General features: G+C 43.1%; 1 protein-coding gene across 9 annotated transcripts in view; it reads left to right on the forward strand.

The window, feature by feature from the left end:
• Window positions 1–24,403, forward strand: part of LOC149287177 (partitioning defective 3 homolog) — a 238,965-nt gene that overhangs the window by 133,045 nt on the left and 81,517 nt on the right. For 3 of the 9 annotated variants that reach the window (XM_089493136.1, XM_089493137.1, XM_089493138.1), the window contains 5 exons: window positions 1,765–1,915; window positions 4,903–5,092; window positions 8,373–8,434; window positions 13,735–13,779; window positions 20,313–20,540. In XM_089493136.1, the coding sequence (XP_089349262.1) occupies window positions 1,765–1,915; window positions 4,903–5,092; window positions 8,373–8,434; window positions 13,735–13,779; window positions 20,313–20,540 (676 nt within the window). Of the gene's footprint in view, window positions 1–1,764; window positions 1,921–4,898; window positions 5,093–8,372; window positions 8,522–9,571; window positions 9,575–13,734; window positions 13,780–20,312; window positions 20,541–24,403 lie in introns of all 9 variants that reach the window. The other 6 variants (XM_089493130.1, XM_089493135.1, XM_089493131.1 and 3 more) reach the window with 4 other exon arrangements.

Here is a 24,403-nt window from a genome sequence, read left to right on the forward strand (position 1 = left end):
GTCAGACATAAATGTCTCCAAATCCCTCGTTTTACATTCTTTACCTTAAATATACGTTTATAGTCTGAACAGCACTTTGCATCGTTTACGTGCGTTTTAAGACTATCGTCTTGGAGTGTTGACTAAACATCAAAATGTTTCTTTCCGAGCGACATGGTGAAAGGAAACGTTTTAGGAGGAAAACCGATTTGTCTTTTGGGAAAAAAAAGAATGACAAGAAGATGGCAAGTGGGCTGCTGTTCTTTGTAAAAGCCGGAGTGTAAACATGCAATTATTTATAGTAATATCCCTTAAACCGTGTGTTATAGGCAGAGTAATAACATTTCTGCTGCCATTAAGTGCTCTATAAAAATAAATAAATAAAACTTGGCAGGAAATTGCCTCCGATCCAAAAATAACGTTTACGTCCAGCATTGGTGTTCGTGGTTTACACCGGCGGCTTCCGACGGGCGTTATCTGCCGGAATGCCGGATTCTGAGTGGGATATTTGATGGGCTTTGACAGCTGCAGTGTTACCCGCGAGCGCAGCGGTTATACTCCGAGCCGGGATCCTGCGCTCACTTTTGTGGGCGACGGTCCTGTTTAAGTAACACGCGATGCAGAATTTGATTACAAGACACGGGCCTCGGTACAAAAGGATCTGCCCGTCTCCTCCGTCCGCTTCCCGCCTTCTCATCGTTTCCGTAAGAAATAGATGGGGGGGGGGCTGACATCTGTAACTAGTATGCGCTCAATTCACTTGTGTTTCTCATACAAAGACACACGCGTGATGCAAACGTGTCCACACTTAATATAGCGTGAGGAGGTTCTGTAGCCTTTGGGTTGGTAATGGACAGCTTAGCGCTATAATAACACATATGTATATAATATATATATATATTTTATTTTTTTAAATGTGTGTTAACCCTTTGATCTGCGGCTTTTGAGAGGGGTGGGGGCAACTCTTTTGGAAAGGAATGTAGCGGTCTCTGTTTTTTGCACTTATTTATATTTTGTTTTTACCAAAAGGTTACTTTTTCCTGACTTCTGTAACCGTTATTATCACCTGCATAAATCCTTCACCCTAATCGAAACAGCTCATATATTAACATTTTAAACTGTCTTAAAGATATGGTTATGTGTGCTTATAAACAAGCACCGGATCATGAACGCAGCTAACTGGTTCCCAGAATGCACCTGTTATTGTTTAGTCATTAATTCCTTTTGCTTTAGTACATTTTAATTATTATAAATGGTCTGTAAAGTAGAAAAGAGAATGTTAGGATCTCCAAAGTTCTAGAGTATAATAAATACTGGAAACACCACAAAAAATGGGGCTTTCGTTAAACAAATACTAAAGAACGTTTGGGGCCTTTCTACTTATATTCACCAACAAACCCTTCCTACTGATGGTTGCCACACAAGTAACCGAAGTGCCTAAATCAATATATGTTTTTTTAGTACAGCTCCCCACAAAGAATTAAAAACGCCCAATTTCGTATACGTGGTTAGTCTGATATAATCATGGGAACGCTCTTTGTGCCATTTCTTTTTCCCTTAAAGGGGTTGAGATATGACAGCGGCACCACAGGAGGTGGACTACAAAAAGACACAGAAAGTTGCCCATTAAGCAGAGCTGTCACTGCAAATTATTTTGGCGCGGGGTGAAAAGTTCCAGCTCATTCTCTACCCAGCCGGGTGCAAGCCTCGGGCTCGTTGTTATGTTGCCCCCATGCTGTTAAGTAGACCGTCGGCACTCATATCCCTTCTTTCCTGATTGTACAGTTGGAGTCACCTGGAAGCCCCTCCGGTCCTGAATTACCCGGCGAGACAATGCTGGACGACCGGGAACGCAGAATATCCCACTCCATGTATAGCGGCATCGAAGGCTTTGACGAATCGCCCACAAGGAACGCCGCGTTAAGTAGGATAATGGGTGAGCCGGATAGACTCTACTAATCATGTCATGTTTTTGTCATTTTTGCTGTTCGTTGGAGAGTGATTAATGAATTATTTACAACGGCGACAGGCAACACACAGCATCCACAAACCGATTTGTATTCTTAACGCACCAAACAGAGCAGAAATTCACCAACATAATCAGCTTCATGGGCCCTGTGCCGTTCCACAGAAAGCCGGTGACGCCTTTGGGCCTTACGGCTTCCTAGCAAGGTAGACATTAGTGGCCAAGACTTTCACGGCATTCCACCCACCAAATCTAAAAGCCAAGTCAAATGAAGTGCTCCCATAACCCGTCACCGTTTTATTTCCTACAACAGAAGGTACATTTTGGTTACAGGAAAGCTGTGATTTTAGGCTGGTGGTAAATAAGACTCAGAACGCAGGATGGAACTATGTTCCTAGTCTTGGTGATTGCCCCAAAATCTCTCTTCACGATTTAGAATGCGAGCTAACATCGAATAGCGTGTGTCGGAAAGCCAGCCGGCGTGCGCGGATCTGTGTACACGCAGCGTGTAGAACAGGTCATTCGAGTGCCGTCCGCGAGCTGCTCGCCTTTGGAGTTTTTGGTGCGTTAGCTCTGGAAGCGTAGAGATAATTTTCTGCATCCCGTGCTTTTGCATTCAGCACCATACTGTCTCCGCCGTCCCCCGGGGCCAGCGAGGTTATTAGCACTTGCTCTGCAGCGGTTCGGCTTTCCCTTAACAGACCTGGTTAATAAAGACATGTCTTACCGTGGGAGAAGTCGGATTAACCGAGCAGCCCGTCATGGGATTCGTTTGTGCAGATTTTCAAATTTAGAAAACAATGAGCTGTTTGATTAAAACTGCTCCTGACGTTAAAAGCCCCTCTTCCCATCGCCACAGTGTAGTTTTTTTTTTTTTTTTTCCCTTTTAAATATAAAGACTTAGAGTCATTAGATCAGTTAAACTCCAGCTTTCTCTAATGATCTCATTAAAGTGGTAATTAAAAAAAATAAATAATGGCCTTTTTGGAAGGTGTTTTGTAAGGCGATTGCCCTTTTCTGAATTGCATTTTTCTGAACAGAGGTCACAACACATGCAATATGTCTGTAATTAATTAAAAAAATTATGAAACCCGTACATGATTATAATTTGCGATATTCTTGTTCTGTCTTGTTCTTTTTCTTTCCTCTCTATTTAGATGCAGCCACAAAAATGTTTTAAAAAACTTTTTGGGGAAAGTAAACCCGTTTACCGCAGATATTATATGAAAGCTGAGTTGTAGGAGTTTAGAAATCACTGGTTTTACTTCCTACCGCCAGTTATAGATGTCGTAGAGGGACAAATCAGGCCCGGTCTGGCAATCCTGGGCAAGTGTCTGGCAGGCAGCATGCAGACAGTGCTCCATACTCACTCACACACACACTCACTCACAGACTCACACACACACACACACACTCACACACTCAGGGTGTACGCGGGGGAACTGGATTATCAGGGAGCACGGCCGGTCTAACACCTGCTTCTATATCACCTGTTGACTTACATACTAAGCATCATCTCGAGGAACACTTCTTTTTATTGTATCGTTTCAGTCATCTTTTAATCTTTTTGACTTTCTCATTTATTTGCACTATTTGGTAGATCCCTGAAAATGTCGCTTTACAATTAATCTAGTTATTGGAACCAGGGGTAGACAAATAAAGCCTTTCCTATTATAACTTGTAATAAACATTATCTATCAGTAATAATAGTATTTCTCAGTCTCCTGGTGTTCACTTCTGTTTTACTATTTTTTGGGGAACATTGTTTCCTTAGTGGGTAAATTTGTTGCGTTTATCCTTGTTGGGTACTCTCAGTATTCACAAAACCGTGAGTATCTGTGCTATTTAGAGAGAAAAGACAGGGTTTCGGAGTCCGGGATACACCAGGATAATTTGGGTCTGCGCATGATAACATCTGTCTAACAGGGCTGGGGTTTTATTTCTCTGGGCACGGGGCCAGCATTCCGCTTTATGAGGACCCACGAGACCAAAAATCTTTTGTTTCTCGATATCGATATCCATTAATAAGAGTTTACAGCAGTTAAAACCTGTTTATGTAACCTTAAAATGACTACCTCTGCTGCGTGCCTCGGCCAGTTTTATTAATCTGAGCCGGTGCAAGTTGGGTGCCATGGGGGAGGAAAAAAAAAAAAGCTTATAACGTAAGGGAGCAATCAGAGTAGGTGAAAGGGTGGATGAGACATGGGCCCACTAATAGCCCGCGTCATTATGAAGCCAAACAGGGATAAGCAGAACCCTTCTAAAGGCGATGGGAATGAAGAAGAGGTTTTTTTAGTCATTAGAGAGGCCGCGTTGTGGCTTCGGCCAGTCCCTCTTCTATGTCAATATGCTAGCCATTTAAAAACATGGCGGCGTTATCTGTAAGACGCGTTGATCGCAGTCTGTTGGCTCTGTGCGGATCTTGGGTTTCAAAATTTAAATACGAGTCAGACCCGTTTGTAATGTCATCAGATCTCCCTTGTATGCAAATACGTTAGCATGTGCAGCGGACCAGATGGATCCTAAAACCAGGATGCTAAAGGCTCCTAAAATGTTACTCTTGCCAACTAATACTTTCTCAGCCTCCCCGTCTCGAGGTCTGCGATGACAGATTAGCTTTAAATCCATATTTAAACAGAATTTGTTGTTTCCAGAACCTCTCCGCATTACTCACCGCCTGCAGTCTGTACATACGGGGGACGGCCAGATTATGACGTATTTTGGGCTAATGCTTCATAGAGAGAGTTTTCTGCATATTCTGATACAAGTCCACCTAAAAGAAATCGTTTGATTAAAAATGTGTGATTGGGTTGTTACTTATTGTGATAACGTTAACATCATTATGACCTTTCAAAGAAAACCTATTTTTTACACCAAAAAAAGAAAAGCTCTCGGTCACTTGAAGTATGGCGTGGAGCTCCCTGTCTGTTTCTGAATGCGTTCTCTGCTTTCTGCAGGTAAATATCAGCTTTCCCCGACGGTGAACATGCCGCAGGACGACACCGTCATCATTGAGGATGACCGAGCCGTGGCGCTGCCGTCCCAGCACTCCGACCAATCATCTTCCAGCTCCCACGATGGCGTCGGATGTATAGCTGACCCGGCTGCCGCCTGGCACGGCACAGTGGCTAGTGAATCCACAGAGAGGTAAGAGGGCCGGCAGTGCCTGCGATCTGCACTCATTTCTACAGCGACAGTGGGGGCCGACAAACATCGGTAATGCTAACAAAAGGAAATATATCGCTTTTAGATAGAAACAGTAATAAAATGCTGAGCCAAGTGTATCAGAGCTCTCCTTTCTTCTACAGTTTGTTTGATTGACACCATTATATTTATATTTATATATAATCTTTGATACTAAGTATGGCTGATTGCAGCTATTGTCCCCTTATTACACTTCTGCTGTATGCAGGTCAGATAAACTGTAAGAAACTTTCCGCACGACGTGTGAACATGGCAGAAAAAGAGTAGTTCGCTGAATAAGGAGTAAAACATATACCCATTTGCATTAATAAGAGCCCCAAATAAATCTCGACCCAGCGCAGGCATTCAGAACCGAATCCGGGTTCATGGATTCACCTCCTGTTTCCGGAGAGCTGCCGTAATAACAACAACAATGTCGGGCTATGAGCTTCCGTATGAATTTGCTAATTATTACGCCGACCGAAGATTGCAGATCTTCCAGTGTAATTGGCGAATTATGCATTAATTTGCAAGCCTGATAATTATGAACATCAATAAGCAAAATAAACCTCTGCGGAAGCACCTCCTAAGGCTGGGGTGATAATTAACCCAAGCAGCGCTAGTTATTATACAGGGGCTATCGCCTCTCTGCATACGGAGACACACGCGGCGATCACCCTTCCCGCTTCGAGAGCTTTATTTATTTGTTAATGGTGCTCTTGGTATATTAAGCGAGCGTATCAGTCCGGATGCCAGTAGATAATGGTCTTAATGGAGAAGCTCTATAAAAAGAAAAAAAAACCAAGGGGTTTATTTTCAATTACTGGATAAGAAATCTCGCTACATACTCTGTCATCTCGTGATGCGTCGTTCAGCTGAGTGGGGACTTCTGCCATTAAAATCCAAAGGCAGTGTGACGTATTGAAGCTGCGGACGCCCGTGATGCCCCGGATGAGCTGCCGATGTCTGTTGCTTGAGCTCTTTCTTTTCTTTGTGGTTTTGCGTCTATTGACAAATTGTTTATACACACAATAGCCTGCAAAAAAATAAGATCCCCTCTTACAAGAGATGAACTAACCGCATCCTCATCTCATTATAACTTTATTTGGTATCGTCAAATATAACTAGTATAATGCTTTTTATTGCGATCTCCGGACCAATGACTGTTCAGTTCTACAACTTCATCCAAATTAATTTTTATCTCACATTCTCACGTAAATATTTCTAAATGGAAAGATTAACAAAAAACCGCAAGCTGTCAATATTTTTACTGACTTTAGTAATTCCAAAAACAGTGACGGGTTCCCCTTTAAGACTAAATATTAGGCTATATGATACTCTCTCAAATTATCTATTCTAGAGCAGGCGTCTCTACGGTGTCTTAATAACCAGAGTAGATTACCGAGACTTCCCAGCATTTCTAAATAAATATATGTGTAAAACACACCGATACGTTTCATTTCCTGCGGCTAATGGCCGAAGATTTGCCTTCCTTGTGGCCCGGCGCTGGATTGCAGCGAGGCTCTGTCTGCCGACGGGACGGGGTTATCCAAACAAGACAGGCAGCTGTTCCGAATCAGGGGGTGAAATGTACGCTGACCGGCGGCGTGACGTTATCTCCCTAATCCTTCGTGAAGATATTAGGAAAACACAACGTGCAATAAGGGCAGATTAATAATAGGAATGCTAATAATACGCGGGGTCACCGTGTGGCTGCCCCCTTCCCGATCGCTCTTCATGAAATGTGTGAGCCGAAGTAGGATGAATATTTTAATAATTGGATGTAAGAAAGATGGATTTGCTGCTGGGATGGAGCCTTAATAACAGCGTTCAGTAATAAGCGGCCCAAGGTGACTTTCACAGCGTTTACAATTGTTTGTTCTGTAGATTCGCAGCTCGGCTCGCAAATTAATGTATTGAACGTGGCCGCTCTGCGGTGTATGAGAAATTAAGCAGAAAAGGTTATAAAAGCGACTTATTTAAAGAACGCATCGGCCTCCTGCTCTTCATTTTACATTTCCTCATTATTATTGTTTTATATAGCGCCATCAAATTCCATAGCGCTGTACAATGGGTAGACAGGACATAACAAGTAGTATGTAACATAACAATTTGACTTAGAGACAACAGGGGGCCCTGCTCAAAGGAGCTTACAGTCTGGAGGGATTTAGACATTGAGATTGATATGAGTTGCCGGGTTGTAAAGTGTGATAGGAGTTATGGGTCAAGCACAAAGCGGTACTGTCTCGGCTATACAAAGCGGTTTATACACACATACACACACACACACTCTTTGCCACGTTAGTGGGGGCACGGTTATATACACACACACACACTCTTTGCCACGTTAGTGGGGGCACGGTTATACACACGCGCGCGCACACACACACACACTCTTTGCCACGTTAGTGGGGGCACGGTTATACACACACACACTCTTTGCCACGTTAGTGGGGGCACGGTTACACACACACACACACACACACTTTTTGCCACGTTAGTGGGGGCACAGTTATACACACACACACACACACACTCTTTGCCACGTTAGTGGGGGCACGGTTATATATACACACACACACACACACTCTTTGCCACGTTAGTGGGGGCACAGTTATACACACACACACTCTTTGCCACGTTAGTGGGGGCACGGTTATACACACACACACACACACACACACTCTTTGCCACGTTAGTGGGGGCACGGTTATACACACACACACACACACACTCTTTGCCATGTTAGTGGGGGCATGGTTATACACACACACACTCTTTGCCACGTTAGTGGGGGCACGGTTATACACACACACACTCTTTGCCACGTTAGTGGGGGCACGGTTATATACACACACACACTCTTTGCCACGTTAGTGGGGGCACGGTTATACACACACACACTCTTTGCCACGTTAGTGGGGGCACGGTTATATACACACACACACACACACACTCTTTGCCACGTTAGTGGGGGCACGGTTATACACGCGCACACACACACACACTCTTTGCCACGTTAGTGGGGGCACGGTTATACACGCGCACACACACACACACTCTTTGCCACGTTAGTGGGGGCACGGTTATACACACACACACACTCTTTGCCACGTTAGTGGGGGCACGGTTATACACACACACACACACACTCTTTGCCACGTTAGTGGGGGCACGGTTGATCTGGATACCGGCATCTCCTGGGTCCGCGGTCTCTGCTCACCTGGGTTATTTCTACCTCTAGCACCCTGAGTCCAGATGCTGATCCAGCTCTAGCCTTCCAGAGAGAGGGATTTGGACGCCAAAGCATGTCTGAGAAACGCACAAAGCAATTCGGAGACGCCAGTCAAATGGAGTTTGTGAAGACACGGAAATCCAAGAGCATGGACCTAGGTAAATACAGCATACTCCTTCTGTCTCCCATATAAATGAATCTGTTCCGTATTTGTATTTTCTGTCCGGTGGGGGCTCTTTCCCCCCTGCCCAGATGTTAAATTATTTATGAGCTATTTTTACCAAATTATGAAACTTTATGCCTCGAAGGGTTTTATTTTTTAGGCTGAGATGGTGCCAACTGGAATCCCCAGAGACATTAGTAAAAAAAACATTACTTTTTTACATCCCGGTAACTGGCAGCATTGAACTTGAAGTTTCTTAGGAATTCAGCAGTGAGTTTGCCGCTTTACAGGGCGATACTACAAGTTTATGTTGTATTGAACTATTGTGTCTTTGTTCTTACTGCCCTCTTAAATGTACCCCTAAGTGGTCACAAGATAATGCATTCAAAAGCGTTAACCAGACATTGGCCGTCTATATATATATATATTTATTACAAACTTATATATGGGGAAATGTTGATTTTCACTTTCCTGGGAAAATGACTATTCCTTTCGGATTTTCGTTTAATTTTTCTAATGTTTATATTCACAATGGCGCTCTGCTGGTCAAAAACTACACAGAAAAGGAACCCCCCAGCTGTTAAGATCTTAATGTATAGGATAAACGCTGATATTTCCCTTTAAGCGTTTGTGTACACGTGCCTAGTCCCATCTAAATTAGAATCCGACATGTAAACACCTCTCTCGGTATCTCGTAGCTCTTATTAAATGGGCCTGCATGTTACTGCCTCCCCGAAGACTGATAGGGATGTCTGTTTTATTGGTTCTCTTGCCGCATGCGGAATAAAAATAGGAATAAAAAGGTATGGATTTATCAGTTGTGACAAGTTCACAGATAAAAGGCTCTCAGCGCCTTCCTTTCTCACTTTGCAATGAGATTAATTCTCTAAATATCGTCATATTTATTTATTTTATCTGGCAGTTCACGCCAGGCAGGAGGGTTTGGGAAGTTACAGGAGCATTAGGAGACGCCGTGACGTCTGCCGGTTGTACTGATAAGCAGATAGCGCGACTTATTCAAAGGTCGTCATCTTACAGAAAGCAGGCGGTGAACTGGATCGTTCCTGCGGTATCTGAAGTGCGAGCTCCACCGCTGGCTGCCATCTTCACACCTTTCTATTAGTCCAGGGGTGTCCAAGTTTTTTCTGCAGTGGGCCACTTCATCAGAATTGTATACGTGCGAGGGCCGCACTTTTTTTTTTTTCCCTGAGAGAAAATATGGCCTTTAATAAGATATGCAGATTAAAATAAAGTAAATGACACAAAACCTTTGCTTTTCCTCTCACTGATTCAGGATTCTCTCAGTGATTCAGGATTCTGGATAAGTAAAAATGAAATAGTTCTATTGATTTTAGCGATGCACTAAAATGAAAATTCTGGAACAAAACCGAAAATTCAGGGTTCACTTAGCCGAAACTGAAAGTGACCCCCCCCACACTTTTAATAAAAGTAAGTCACACACCAAAGTTGTACAAAAAAATTCTATATTTTGATTGTTAACAGCAATCTCAGGCATACCCAGATTCCAGCATGTACTGGTTGGCTGGGCATTGTATTTTTTGTCCAATTTTAGTGTGTAACCACGCTTTTATTAAAAGTAACACACCACAATTGGACAAAAAAATTAACAATATGACTTGGCATGATAGGAGTGTGATTGCTAACAGCAATCACAATCCCATCATGCCTAGGTTCCAGCATTCGCTGGTTGCCTGGGTATAAAAAGAGTGTTTGTTGATTTTTTTTGTCCAATTTTAGTGTGTAACCACGCTTTTATTAAAAGTAACACACCACAATTGGACAAAAAAAATCAACAAACACACTCTTTTTATACCCAGGCAACCAGCGAATGCTGGAACCTAGGCATGATGGGATTGTGATTGCTGTTAGCAATCACACTCCTATCATCCCAAGTCAGCCAATACATGCTGGTACAGGGTGGCTGTAAGTGCAGACCCCATACTGCTGGCAGCATCAATACACAAGGGGGGCAGCTAGCCAGGTTTCAGCATGTACTGGCTGACTTGGCATGATAGGAGTGTGATTGCTAACAGCAATCACAGTCCCATCATGCCTAGGTTCCAGCACTTACACATCCATGCTATCACACACACACTCATTCATTAATTCACAGATTCATTCTCTCAATCACATTCTCATTCACACAACCTACCCCACCCCCTTACCTGCTCTACAGCTCTCGAAGCCGCTCACAGACTTCAGCAGGGGGCGCGGCCTCCCTCGTTCTCCCCACAGAGGAAGCAGAGAATAGACCCTCCCACAAGTAAGCAGCAGGGCTCTTGTGACCCTGGCTACCCATCTCACGCGGGACGCACCTCGAGGTTCGGCATGTTGGGCGCCCCTGTATTAGTCCCTGGAAATTATGGATGGGGGGGGTCCTTAGACCATGTTAAATATCTATTTCATCAGTGTCTGTGGTTATATACAATGCGGTGATCTATACAGTAATGTCGGGCGGCATTGACAAATTCCTGCTTTTATCTTTTTTGTTCCCCGGTAATCTTCCTTTATCCGCAGACCTGGAGCGGCCATTGTTGCCTGTTCAGACACTACCCTGAGCTGATACTTTATGGCAGTGCTAATGAAGTCTGTCCCTCCGTAGGCTTTAAAACGGTTAATATGTATTACTAGTAAAATGTTACTATTAAAAAACAGTACAATATTTTTTTAAACTTATTTTTAAGCCAGTATTAATATTTCATTTATTAATAAAAGCAATGGCCGCAGAGCCTCTTATAAGGTATTAGGACAGGAATGGTTTGAATGCAGCCCCCCGTATACTTTTTCTATAAGCATCCTTTGTTATATAGCTGTGTTCCAAGGGTTCAAATTCACACCAAATACTTTCTTGCATCCTTTTTGTCCTTTTTCCCAACACTTTTAGCCGAATTCTGAGATTCACTTAACACAAAAGTCACATTCTTATTACGAGAACCTCCAAACTTTGTCTGTTTCACAAAACTTAGTTATCTAACATCTGAAACTAATATTTACCTCCGCTGTCACTTTATTCTTTCCTTTGGAGTTTCAATCACACAAAAGCAACGCAGATTCTAAGAGCGGCTTTGTCTCCCATCACGGCCTGATTTTTTTTTTATTTTTTTTTTCACAAAATCGCTGAATTTTCTATGGTTAAAGAATAGTAAGGTATTCAACACTACTGGAATGATGTTTCTAATGCTGGTTTAGTTATCTGAATGAGCGCCTTTTAAATCTGCTGCACTTCATATAGCTTTCTGTACGGCGGTATGAAATCTGTTAACAATATATAAGTGGAAGTTAAAATTAGATAAAAAGATACCATTAATAAATAATAAAAACTGTAGTCTTCCCTAAGTCGAAGCTTAGTATTCTTCTGAGATGCCCACTGCGTCTACGTGATGTCAGGAGGCAGCGCCAGGGTAAGTTAGCGCCTCCTTAACACAACCACTGGCGCTGGAGGGGTTAAGCCGACATGCGTTCGGAGGCCAGTGAATATTAAGACGTTCTGTTAGAACTGGCTAAACTCCTGACGTTTCTATCATTGCTGCTGAAACAAAATGTTTACTTTTAGATTTAATCTGGGCTGCTATTAGTTTAATTGACTGTCTGCTCCAGCGTACTTATTATACAAAGCAATGTGACTTTGGGAGTCAGAGGAAAGCTTGGTATTATTGCAGGGGAATAATGGGATGAAATGGCTCACGGTGGTAAAATGTAACTAATATATGGATTATAGCGTTTTTGGAGGGTACCGTGAGAGTGGACTCGTATAGCCGGGGTGGTTATTAAGTGGCCCTCACTCCGTGACACCAGGGAACTGATCTGGAAGCGCAGGGGGTTCCGTTTAACCGTTCCGTTAAAACTCCCCAGCTTTGTCTAAATCCCATTGGAAACAGGCAGGGGCCCGGCGCTGTTAAATGATGCAATCTAATAGAACCGGTTTATCAGTGTGCAGGCCATAAGTCTGCCCCATGAGCCACCATTTACAAGACATTAAACTTGCTTGTTGTTTTTCCCTCTGTGCCCATCTCCTCCCTCTGGTGCCTGCCGCTCTCCTCTGTCTCTGCCCATATCTTGCTTCTCTCCCCCTTCTGCTAATAGTGGCTGCTGCATTCCTCCTCTCATTCACTTCCAGAGCCGCGCTCTCCCTTCTCCTGCCGGAGCCTCGCACTCTCCTCTGCGCTCGTCTCCTGCTTTCCACTCCTGGCGCTCTCCCCTGATCTTCTGATACCAGTACCTGGCGCTCCTGTGTACCTTGCTTTTATCCACACAGAACTTGAATAGTCTCGCTTCCCCACTCTGTGAAACCCTCCACTGGCTCCCTATTACCTTTAGAATTAAATGTAAAATCCTGGTACTAACACACAAGGCCCCCCATAACACTGCCCCCCCCCCAACGCTGCTCCTCCATACATTTCTGACCTCATAAGCAAATACTCTCCTACTCGATACCTACGTTCCTCCCATGGGCTAAGGCTCTCCTCCTCACTCATCACCTCTTCCTTTTCCCATCTACAAGATTTCACTCGGGCTTCCCCCATATCTCTGGAATCTACTTCCACCGAACCTTCAGCTCTCACCCTCCCTCCCGACATTCAAGAAACTTCTCAAAACCCACTTCTTCAGAGAAGCCGCACATAACCTCCCTGTCACTGATACAGCCACCACGCTACCTCTCACCTGTCTCTGTGCCTTATGTTTGTCACCCCATTCTCTCTAGATTGTAAGCTTGCGAGCCGAGCCTCTCCACCTAATGTATCGGTTTGTCTCAGTCTGTCAACTCTCGTCTTGTCAGACCCCTTGAATATATGTATCGTATTAAGCGCTGCGTACATTGACGCTATATAAATAAAAGATAATAACATGTGGTGCTTATGCTCCAGGGCCCCAACTTTTAATTCGAATGAAACAAAGACGAGGCAAAACATGACGTAATTTCTGTATTCTTCCACTGAAACATACTGCTTGTGGCATGAACAGGTTCTGGAAACATTAACAATTTTAATTCTTATTAAATGGGCAATATCTAACATGCGATAACACAAGTGTGTGGTCTGCAGCCCTGCATGGGGTATATGAGGATGCCTGGGGGGGGGGGATTGCATGGTCTGTTACTCTGCTTCTTAATGTTCCTGTACTGTGTTTTTTGCATGTGGAATGTGGGCACTAACTGGGCTAATCTTATAACATTTACCTTTTTAACAGTAGCCGACGAGACTAAGATCAGTGCAATGGCTGAACACGACGCAGGTAAGATCATGTGCTGTTGCCATAGAAACGCAGACTGAAGTCTGATTGAGACAGAAGTTCTGTCCTGACGGCATGTCAGCATGACCTTTACTTCTCACGCGCTGCGCTTTATGGCTCCCTCTTTCTTCATACTGGTCGACCGGCCGGCCGGCCATCGTGGACATATTCTGTTTGATACTCCATTCCCGGGGGATTGCTGATGACCTTCTGATAGATATATCTGTGCCAAAACAGCACAATCTGGCACGACAAAGCTGAAGTGTGTGTATATGTTATGTGAAATGTATGTGAATTTGTGCAAAGTTCGCGACTAGCACCTTTTGTTGTACAATTTATTAATTTAAAAAAAAAATATTTTTATTATTCATTCCTTCTGCTCTCCTAAAGCTACAAAAAGGCTTCTAAAGATCTCTGACGGGCTTCTAACTTCTGAGTATGTTTGTCCGATATCCATACCTGACCTGCAGAATAGCCGCAGATATTTAATAATTTGTCTTTAAATATATAGATTTAAAGGTATCTGGGTAGGTTCTCCCATTGCCTGCTGCCAGTGCCGCGATCGAGCCCAGTATGTGCTGGGCGCCGGCCCAATTCACTACTGTTGGCACCAGTTCAGTTGCTAAACAGCGTGCCCCCCAGTGTTGTGTGCGGCTGGCATAAAGCAGCAGGGGGCTACCCAACGGCATGAATAGGTTTCTCAGCAGCCTCAATGAGATTAGAGTGCTAAACACTCAGTAACTCAAATTGGTGGGCTAATTAGCGTGTACATTGGTCTCAGTGCTGAAGACATTTATGTGAAATGACAGCAGCACGTTAGTCCCGCGTGTTTCCTGCCGCGCCGACATATATTTTCGTAACACGGTAATATTTGCAAATGAAGCAAAATTACTAAGAATAAGTTAATAAGAACCCGTTTGCGTTGGTTCTTTCCCCTCAATCAACCCACATTTCGGTTTGCCCCTAGTTTGGGGCGAAAACTTCATGGTCTGGGAAATTGAACGCTCCGCAGAGCGGCTCCACTTATTTCTAGCGCATAGGAGTCAGGAAGAGATTAAATGATGTGTAACGAGCGGGAGTAATTTAGAGCCACGGCTACCTGATTTACGGCCGGGCATCATGGATACCTTTATCTCTGCATCTCTAGGATAAAGATTTCCAGGTCTGCAGCCCCCTCAGCCATTCGTTGCTTTAAACTGAAGAATTATTGCACCCCATTAACCAATAAATTACCCACTTAAACAGGTTTCATTTTTTTTTTAAATATCAACCTATGAAAAATGCCTTCCCAGGAATGTTTTTTTTCTGGTAATCAGAGTAATGTGCCTTCTGCAGCCATACATTTTATGATTTATTAATTCAGGATGACCTTTGACCTTTGAAATGCTATTTTAATTGGTCTTAAAGCACTGTTATGTGGGAACATGATTCAGTCTGAGTGAGACATTCCATTTGTGCACGTTGGATGCCGTCCTCTCTCACGTGTTCCTATAAGTCATGGGAATTTTCCAGTCCGTATCGTGGGAGGGCGGACGGTAGATTTAACCTGAAGTGCTTTGTTCCTGCGCATGGCCGGCTGAAGCCGTGACTGCAAAAGAAGACAAACTCTGAATCGGACCTCACCTGGATTCATTATTGATTGCGATCCAATTGTATTGCGCACACTGCGTGTACAAAGCAACTCGTGTCCATTAAAGTAACTCGAAATGGATCAGAAATCCAGCGCAGACGGGGTTAATGTTGTAAATGACTATTGTAGCTGGGAACGGCTGATTTTTAATGGAATATCCTCATATTTTTAAGTTTAAAAGACTAATTGTTAGAAAACCCTTTTAAAATTGTTACAGCTAGAAATGTCCTTGTTTGCCTTGAAAACAGCTAAGTGACCCCAAACTTCTAAATGGGTGTGTGTATATATATATATATCTCTCTCTATATATATATCTATCTATAGATATATATACACACACACACACACAGTGCCCTTCACAATTATTGGTACCTGTTGGTAAAAAAAAAGGTTGCATGAAAATCCTCCATACCCATGGATAGCAAACAATTGCAAAGATAACACAGGTTTGTCCAAAAAAGTAAAATAAAATGTCAAATCTACGTGTGGCACAATTATTGGCATCCTCGTAGTCAGTACTTTGTGTTACCCGAGTCGTCTCCCATAATGCCTGATGATGTTGGAGAATACATGGCCGGGGATCGGAGATCATTCCTCCGTACAGAGTGTGAGAGACGAAATCTATTGGTTACGGTTTTAAGATGGGCTCCTAAATCTTCTCGCTTGGGCTCCTAAAAACCTAGAGCTTCCCTTTGGATCCCTAATGATTTTTTTTTTAATAAACTCCAGAAAGAGAAAACACAAAACAGTTTGTTTGGAGGACATCTCTGGGAAATAGTCTAGGACCGGAGCACCGTATACATACGATCTGCCCGTCTGGAACATGTGTGTTCTTTCGGGAACCATGAAGGTAATTTCCCTGACATTGGTTTGTTGAGAGCCACGTGGAGTCATTGCAAGCGGACGTGCTGACAGACAGAGGGAGACACCGCACCAGAGATTGTGACAGACGTACGCCATCGGAGACACCAGACCCAGACGCTGCTGATATCCAATCCGCTTCCCGTCCGGCAACATTTACCGGCGTTTCCGACAAACACGAGTAACTTTTCTGGTTATTAAGGGCTGCTACGGAACTTCCATATGTCGGTTTACATACATAGACACAGAACATATAGTTAGACGTACATGTAGGGATAACATGTACATCTAGCACCCTCTTTGTCAGACCATTTGAATGTATGAGCTGTAAGAAGAGCTGCGTGAATTGCTAAAAATGACGAGTAGTAATAATTATGATTATAGAATTTTTTAGGCGCTCCTGGCTTGTGGTTGCTGGAGAGTTATAGATCATGGCGCGCGTGGAATGACCTCCGAGACGCAGATTAGTCTTGTTTTGTGCAATAAACCAATTATTGCGAACGACGTGTTACAGCCCCTCCGGTCAAAGGCTTCGTCTTTACCCAACAGGCCAGCTGTCCCCAGATATGCAGAGTAAAAGGGTACAGGAGGAAAATTATAAAATTAATTATAATAAAAGTATTTATTTTCTGTGGCACGCGAGGGTGAAAGCCTAATACATTTCCCTTAAAAAAATAAAAAGTCGTAGGGCGTATCGAGGGCAGAAAAACACAAGGTGTCAAAATGATTGTAATTATTACTAATTAAATTCCTGCCAGTTGTAGGCGCTTGGGCCATAGCCAGCGAGGAGATGTCAGCTAAGCATCGTCCGGGCAGGCGGCGTAATGGCCGTTTATTTTTCTCTCTTGGCCCGTTTGATCTTCCAAATGTTTATAGTTGGGCGCAAAGGGTTAGAGAGAGTTTAGAGCTGTATGGCGGTAAGCGCGCATGCTTCATTTATCCTGCAGAAAACAGAAACATCTGAGCATCGAACGCCCACCCGTTACACTAAAGGGATTCTTTAACGCCCTCCTCATGGCTCAGCGAGGAGCAGACGGGGGGGGCTCCTGGTCATCGGCTACTGCGTGTTTTTCCACTTCCCACATTGGAAGCCAAATAACGCGATCTCAGATATCGGTGTAGTCCAAGAAAAGAAGAAAACCAACAAGGGTAGCGATGTTTTGTGCTTAGTTTCTGGTACTTTTAATGAGAATGATGAAGCGTATGGAGGGTGCGCGCCGCTCTCCGTGATGTCTGCGGTGGGAGAGGTGAGGTTAGAGCCGCGCTCTGATGCTTTGCTGAAATGCATTAGACTTTACGGCCCCAAGACCTGAAGAGACCTGCACGCTGTTAAAAGCTTTTAGGCCAACGGAGTTTATTCATTCAAATATTATTATATATAAAATAATGTGTACCTCATCAGTCTCTAACGCCACTAAAAGCAGGAGCTGGGTTAACCCCTCTGTGAATCACTTTTAAAAAGTTTATCCCGTCTTTTATTAACTGTATGAAGCAAAAGATAAGGCTGGGGGTGTCTTTCGTTACTCCGACCGTCGGGGGTAACCCAGTACTGGCATTAATATGTTTGTTTTGTGGAAGCTAACGTGTTATGGATGGGATCTGAATGTTGCTTCGCCGTTTTACAGATCTCTGAAGACCTCTGGCTTTACTTTGGGCCGCAGTTCAAGCGGCAAACCGGGAGCAGATGTGCGGCGTCAGCTGGCACATGTCATGGCTATGGAATGTTTTTGCCGAAAAAGTAGCACTTTGCCCTAAAACGGCTCCGGTCTTCCTGTAAAACGATGTCCCTTCGCGCACGCAGAAAGTCTTAATTGTAGATATTTTGCTCATTCCTGCCAGAATAAACTTATAAGTGCCAGAGCGTCACGTGATTCTGTCCCCTGGCGTTATCTATGGGTTAAACGTTCTGCCTCTCTAGCGAAAGAGTCCTTTTATTCTACCCTTTGCAGGGTTAATAGATGAAGTGTTAAACATTAAACATGTTTCATCTGCTTCATATCCCTCCATACTGCAAATCAGACATGATCGTCCCACGTACTTCCAGCGGAATACGTTTCACGTTTGTGAGTTTGGCTCGTGAAACGTTCGCTACAAGTTCAATAAATCACTGATCACAGCCATATTTACACCCCCTCTGTAACCTCATTAACATTGAACATTTTAAACTTTTTTTCCATATAATTTTAGGACTCTCTATATACAGGGCATGGTATACACCCTCATATATGTGCATCTGTTTTAATTCTAAGCTATTTTTATATAGCACCATCCTATTCTCCAGGCTCATTTTATAACACAGTCGGGGGCTTATAGGCAATGAACCGTAACCTAAAAAAGTTTTAAAGAGTCTCAGAGCATTAAAGTTTCTTACACAGGAGGAACAGATGGGTTTGGGGGCATCTAGAAGAAAGACAATCCTGATACGTTTTCTTTTTCCATCCCACCCCCCTTTTATTTCCCTCTTGGAGGTGGTTTAGCCAAGATATCATTCATGTGTGGTTCTTACGGGGGTTGCGTCTGGTTACCTTTTAAAAAGTGGTTTTAACGCCATAGCAACTAATACCGTACTTGAACCGGCAGAACATCTCATTGGTTGCAGTTAGACCACTTTTCACGTGTTGCTCCAGAGGTATTTTCTACACTTAATCCTGCATCCCTAAATAAATACATACGTGTTTAAGATTATCGGATAGACGGTACCCGGAAGAAACTCACCTTCTCCAGCTTATGTAACTTCATTTAGTCCTCGTTTATTTCGCCATCTGGAGTCTGCGATGTTGTCCGAGACGGAGGTTGATTCCAGGACATGAAGCTTTATGTAATGAGCGTGACACCTACTGAGACTCGCTTATTTCAGTGATACCGGTGAAAAACATCTTGAACTCGCTCTTCACAAACCGGGGCTAATTAATAAAGTAGCTCGCTGAAGGAAGGATGGAGATTTGTAAAGACAGATGCATGAAGTTCTAATTAAAAAGAATATATCCTCCAGATTTTGCAGGATCATTAGCTGAAGCACAGCCTTAAATGAAACTTTCTCCGCAGCGTTCTTGATGTTAACGCTTCTGTTTTTACAACTTTATTCTCCCCCCGTCCCCCTTAAACCATATTCTACCAGCCTTCATAGCGTTCAGAACAGTAGGAAGCTCTGATGAGTACCTGTGACATTGTGTCAGTGATTCTGTACACTTACCATGGTGTGGGGCTCGTAGGAACGTGTGGCGAGGGGCTGTAAAGTAACCATCGTTGGGTTTCATAAAACTTTGTTGCGTTGTTTAGTCCCGTTTCAAGCATCTTTAAGAGTTAGTGTCACGTTAAATGTATACCCATCATGGATCTGCCCCTTGTAATAGTTTTTAAGGTAGGTTCTTCCTTCCATATATTTATATACAGATTTTTTCCATCTTTTTTAATGTTGGCTTTGTGTAATATGTTGGGTTTTGCTATGTTGTTTACCTACCTGATAGCATTGAGCCACCTTTGCTGGTAAACTGCTCCATGTAATATATACCCCTTACGCAGAGCTGGCTTTCCTCCAGCTATTCTTGTATATGTGAATGTAGATGAGCGTCTGGTCTGGTTGAGGTGTTTTCCGTGAAAATAATCAATACTGTGGTCTGCGGAGTAATACGGACTAAGTGACCGAGGGCATATTTACACAGCACCGTTAATATCGGTTCATCCTTTATTATTATTGCTTTTCTGGAACAAGAAATAGAATGCTTTTCTTTTTTGTGTTATTTTTAAGAAATTTATGGAGCGTTGCTTCCCACTATAGCCATTAATAAGGGAAATAATTAAAATGTTGCTTGAAATGGTAACATCTAAGAGGGTTGGAGAGTCATGTGGCACAGCCGTCTTTCACCCAAATGATTGATATTTTAGAATGTTTAACTTTTTTTAATACACATTTTTATAAGGTTTACTAAAAATAAAAAGTTGTGTAGTAGAGGGGCATCCCCGCAGAACAGCACTTAGGAAATGACTAATCAAGCATGCCGTGCGTGGTGCTAATCCCAATTAACTTCTCTCTTTGACCTCCAAGGTTCTCCAAGCCGAGACGTTGGGCCTTCATTAGGTCTGAAGAAATCCAGCTCATTAGAAAGTCTGCAGACAGCAGTCGCCGAGGTGACTTTGAACGGTGACATTCCTTTCCATCGCCCACGCCCGCGAATTATTAGAGGACGAGGCTGCAACGAGAGCTTCCGAGCCGCCATAGACAAGTCTTATGATAAACCGCCGGCCGACGACGATGATGAGGGCATGGAGACGTGTAAGTAATGGATTGCAGCGACGCAGGAGGAGATGGCTGGGAGGAACGGGAGCACTTTAAGATGAATCTCCTACGGTTTCTTTCTGGAGACGCTCGTGCCTTGAATCATTAGTTATTTGAATAATCTTGTCTTGTGAATGAAAGGATGTTTCTGCTCTACAATCATTTCTGGGGCACGCAGGTTCTAATAACCACATCCCTTCCATGGTCGGAGGTGCTTGTCACTTTCGCTTCGCTGAATGTTCCCAATATGTAAGTGCGCGGGGCATATTAGCGGTTTGGAAATTACATACAGCATTGCTTATTTCTGCCGGATCTCTATTTCCCGGCGCTCTCCCAAGGTAGCAATGTACCCAATTTAGAAAATTGATTTTTCTGATTTTTTTTTTTTTTCCTCCAGCTGTAGAATTAGAATTTTATAGAGGAAAGTTCAATACAGCGGCCCACTTAATTGATGAAACAAAACAATACCTTGCAACAGAACGCACCGAGGTTATAAGTCGCTTTTGGAAAAAAATCTACTTTGTAAGCCGACAAGGAGTTCACGTGCTAGCCCAGCGCCCTCGTGTGTATTACGCATCGGATGCTTTGCTGTATGCGTGGCTTCCGTTGGAAAGGTCCTCATTTCCTTTCCATTTGAGTCTAAGTCTTTTGGAGGCCAAGAGCAGAGGTTGTGACGCCCCAAAAGTAACTTTATAACCCCTGCTCTGATATGGCTAACATACAGTTGTAGTCAGGCTCATAAATTATTGCATTCAGGTGGTCCTTTAGACTGTGTGTATACTAGTAAAGACAGTATAAAATGTAGCTTGTGGCTGGTAAAAGGATAACGTGGCCAGTGTCAATGGAACCTCGATCGCTTTATAGGTCCACAAATCACACAGCAGGTATCTTCTTTCTAGAAGTATATTGGTGCCATATTATCCCCGTCTGTCTATATATATATATATATATATATATATATATATATATATATATATATTTTATACCGGAACTTATTAAATGGACACAACCAGTATGATTCATATCATACTATATTATATTATATTAGCCGCAGCACATTATAAATAGTGTATAAACGTAAAAGCAGCCATTTGCCTCTATAACGCATCAGCGGTAATAGACTGCAGGGAAGTGACTATAATGGACATTTACATTATTCCAGCATAAACAAATTGAAATGTGTATTTATGGTATCCTTAATAATAGATAGGAAATTATATTGCTTTGTGTCAAGGTAGACAAACTGCACGGCGCGCTGAGTAATGTCATTATAGACAGACCAATGCATTATAGTATATGGGTAGACGGCCGAGCGCTAGATCTATATATAAATAGCATATCATGCACTATATTGATATGATGTACAGCTTAACAGTAGATTATAACGTGCATTATGTTAAAGCAGTTTCTGTAAGTGCTGCAGTTCCACTGATATATGGTACATTGAATTGTCAATAAAAATAGATTAAAAGGACACTCCAGACATCTATTGCACTTTAATGCATGTGATTGCTGAGTGTCCCCTTTAATGTTTTTTCTCTTGCTAATGCATGTAGGGATTCATCATTTGCCCGCTTGCCCCGCCACCAGCTCTTGGGCTTGCAGGGCATGTCTTTGAGTATTCCTTACCAGACCTGCCCCAAACATTCATGCTCATAAAGTGATGCCGTTAAAAATTAGGCACCAGAGTAGGTGGTTCGGCTTTTTCTATATTAGATATCAGTAAAAGGTGGAAATCCAACAGAAGTGTACACACACACACACACACACACACACACAATATATATATATATAATGGAAGTGTGTTACCAGCAGAATTATTTTGTCCTATGCGTTGAAGAGTTTTTAACTCATTAATAAGTCATTTTAAAGAGTCTTTTAGATCGCATCCCATGCTGCTTCATTAGGTAAGCTCGCCATTGTGCATTGTGCGGTATTTTTAGTTTTGGGGCATGGTAAACATTGTCTCTGTTTCCTCTCATTCAGAGTAATTACAGGATTTGTAGGAAGAAATCTGCGAATACTGGCTGTGGAGGAAATGTCGCCTTCCTGCACTTTTCTCACGATGCTCTTTGACGGATTGCGCGCTCGCTAAATATGACAAAATAATGAATTGCAATCATTCACCATTTTCTCGGCATGTACGGCGCAGTCACTATATATCTATTGTGCTTTTCCCTTCCCCACCCGCAAAATGTCTCTTTAAATTATTTAATTGCGTCTGCTGAGGTCATTACACAATGGGAAGTTTCTTCATGAATGGCAACAAATTAGATTAAATTGTGTCTAGCCGTACATTTCATGCAGAAAGGAGGCTAAATGTCAGCCCACGCTGACCAGGCTCGGGGCACGTGCATCAGCCGGCGTAAAGTGATCCTAATTGGGCTGGTCTGAGGGATATCACCGACGTCTGCAAGGAGAGGACTGACATAATAGGAAAAGGTGCGGAATCGCTAAGTGCTGCTGAGGTTTCCATTGTATGTTTGTATCCTCCAGGCGCCTAATGGGATCTTTGAAACGGGTCACATTCTGGAATAAGTGACCAGGTTTCCTCTTATTTTGTTTGCGGGCACTTAGGATTCATTATGTTGTGATATTTTGGGCGACTTTCCCTGTTCGGACACCACACCGACCTGATTCTTTATGGCAGCGCTAATGAAGTCCTTTCCTCTATCGACTTTCATTAGTCAAAGTTTCCTGGTGTGTGATTAAGACCGAGCCATCCTGCTGTTTAACACAGACCTTATGATAAGGAGTCAGGGAGTCAGGTATTTTTCATCTAGTCATAAAAAGTGGTGTGAGTTTTATGTGTCCAGTGAGTACTTTACTACCTGAAGAATCATAAACCTGCGTGGGGGAGGTTATAAGTAGTTGGAGAAAGGAGGATAGGGTAATTTTATAATTGAAGTTTAATATTACAGCACCAGCTATGTCCAGAAAAAAGGGACAGCCCGGCTTCCATCACTATACGGTAGAGAGATCAATGAGTGTCAATGGGAAGTATTACATTCTTCAAGAAACGACCTCCTAAAATAAGGACAGACTCTTCCTTAAAGTCCCAGTTCATTCTTCACCTCGTTCTTTGGACGTGGAAGGTTGCGATTGAGCAGCAGATGAGCGGCAGATTGCTTTGTTCCGTGCTGCTGGTCCGTATAAACCCTGACTAAGCCTCTTCCCCTCTCAGAGATAGCTGCAATTCTGCTGGCTAATTCAATCTCGCCTCCTAAATACAGAATTTTTATCCTGAGCCTGATTCAGGGATTTTATTCTCTATTGTACCAAGATCACCGCGACTCTGCTGCCAGACAGCACCCTACAAACCGACGGGAAGCCCAGGACGCTGCCTGCGCTGGAGACGTCTATTCTCATTGTCTTCTGCTCTACTGATCCTGCCGCTCTGCCGTCTGAGCGGGGGACATGCCGCCTGTATTAATATACCGAACAGGGTTTTATATCGTCTCCCGATGGCTAGAATGTCACCTGCCTTGTGTTATAGCAAAATGCCACTGAATCTGTGTATTGCATAAAAATATCCTGTACAGACACACCATAGTATCAGATGTATGACATCAATAGCTTTAGCATCTGGCGAGTATTACAGATGTTCTTTAAATGATGAGGCCAGTAAGCATTTGAATGATTGCCACACTCTGCATCATTTAAGTGGCTAGTGCTGGACACAGTGTAACAGCCCTTCACTATGGATAGAGTGTGAGAGATTGTAAGGTGAATGATACAGTATTATATTAAGTATGTCTAGAACTTTGAGATACTAATGTTGTCAAATACATCCAGTCTCCAGCAAAGGTTCAAGGCATGTGTGGCAGATATTTGTTTCCGGGGCCCGCCTATACCGTTAT

Source organism: Sceloporus occidentalis, unplaced genomic scaffold, assembly GCF_023333645.1.
Source record: "Sceloporus occidentalis isolate IW3139 unplaced genomic scaffold, rSceOcc1.0.p SCAF_63, whole genome shotgun sequence".
Classification (NCBI taxonomy): domain Eukaryota; kingdom Metazoa; phylum Chordata; class Lepidosauria; order Squamata; family Phrynosomatidae; genus Sceloporus; species Sceloporus occidentalis.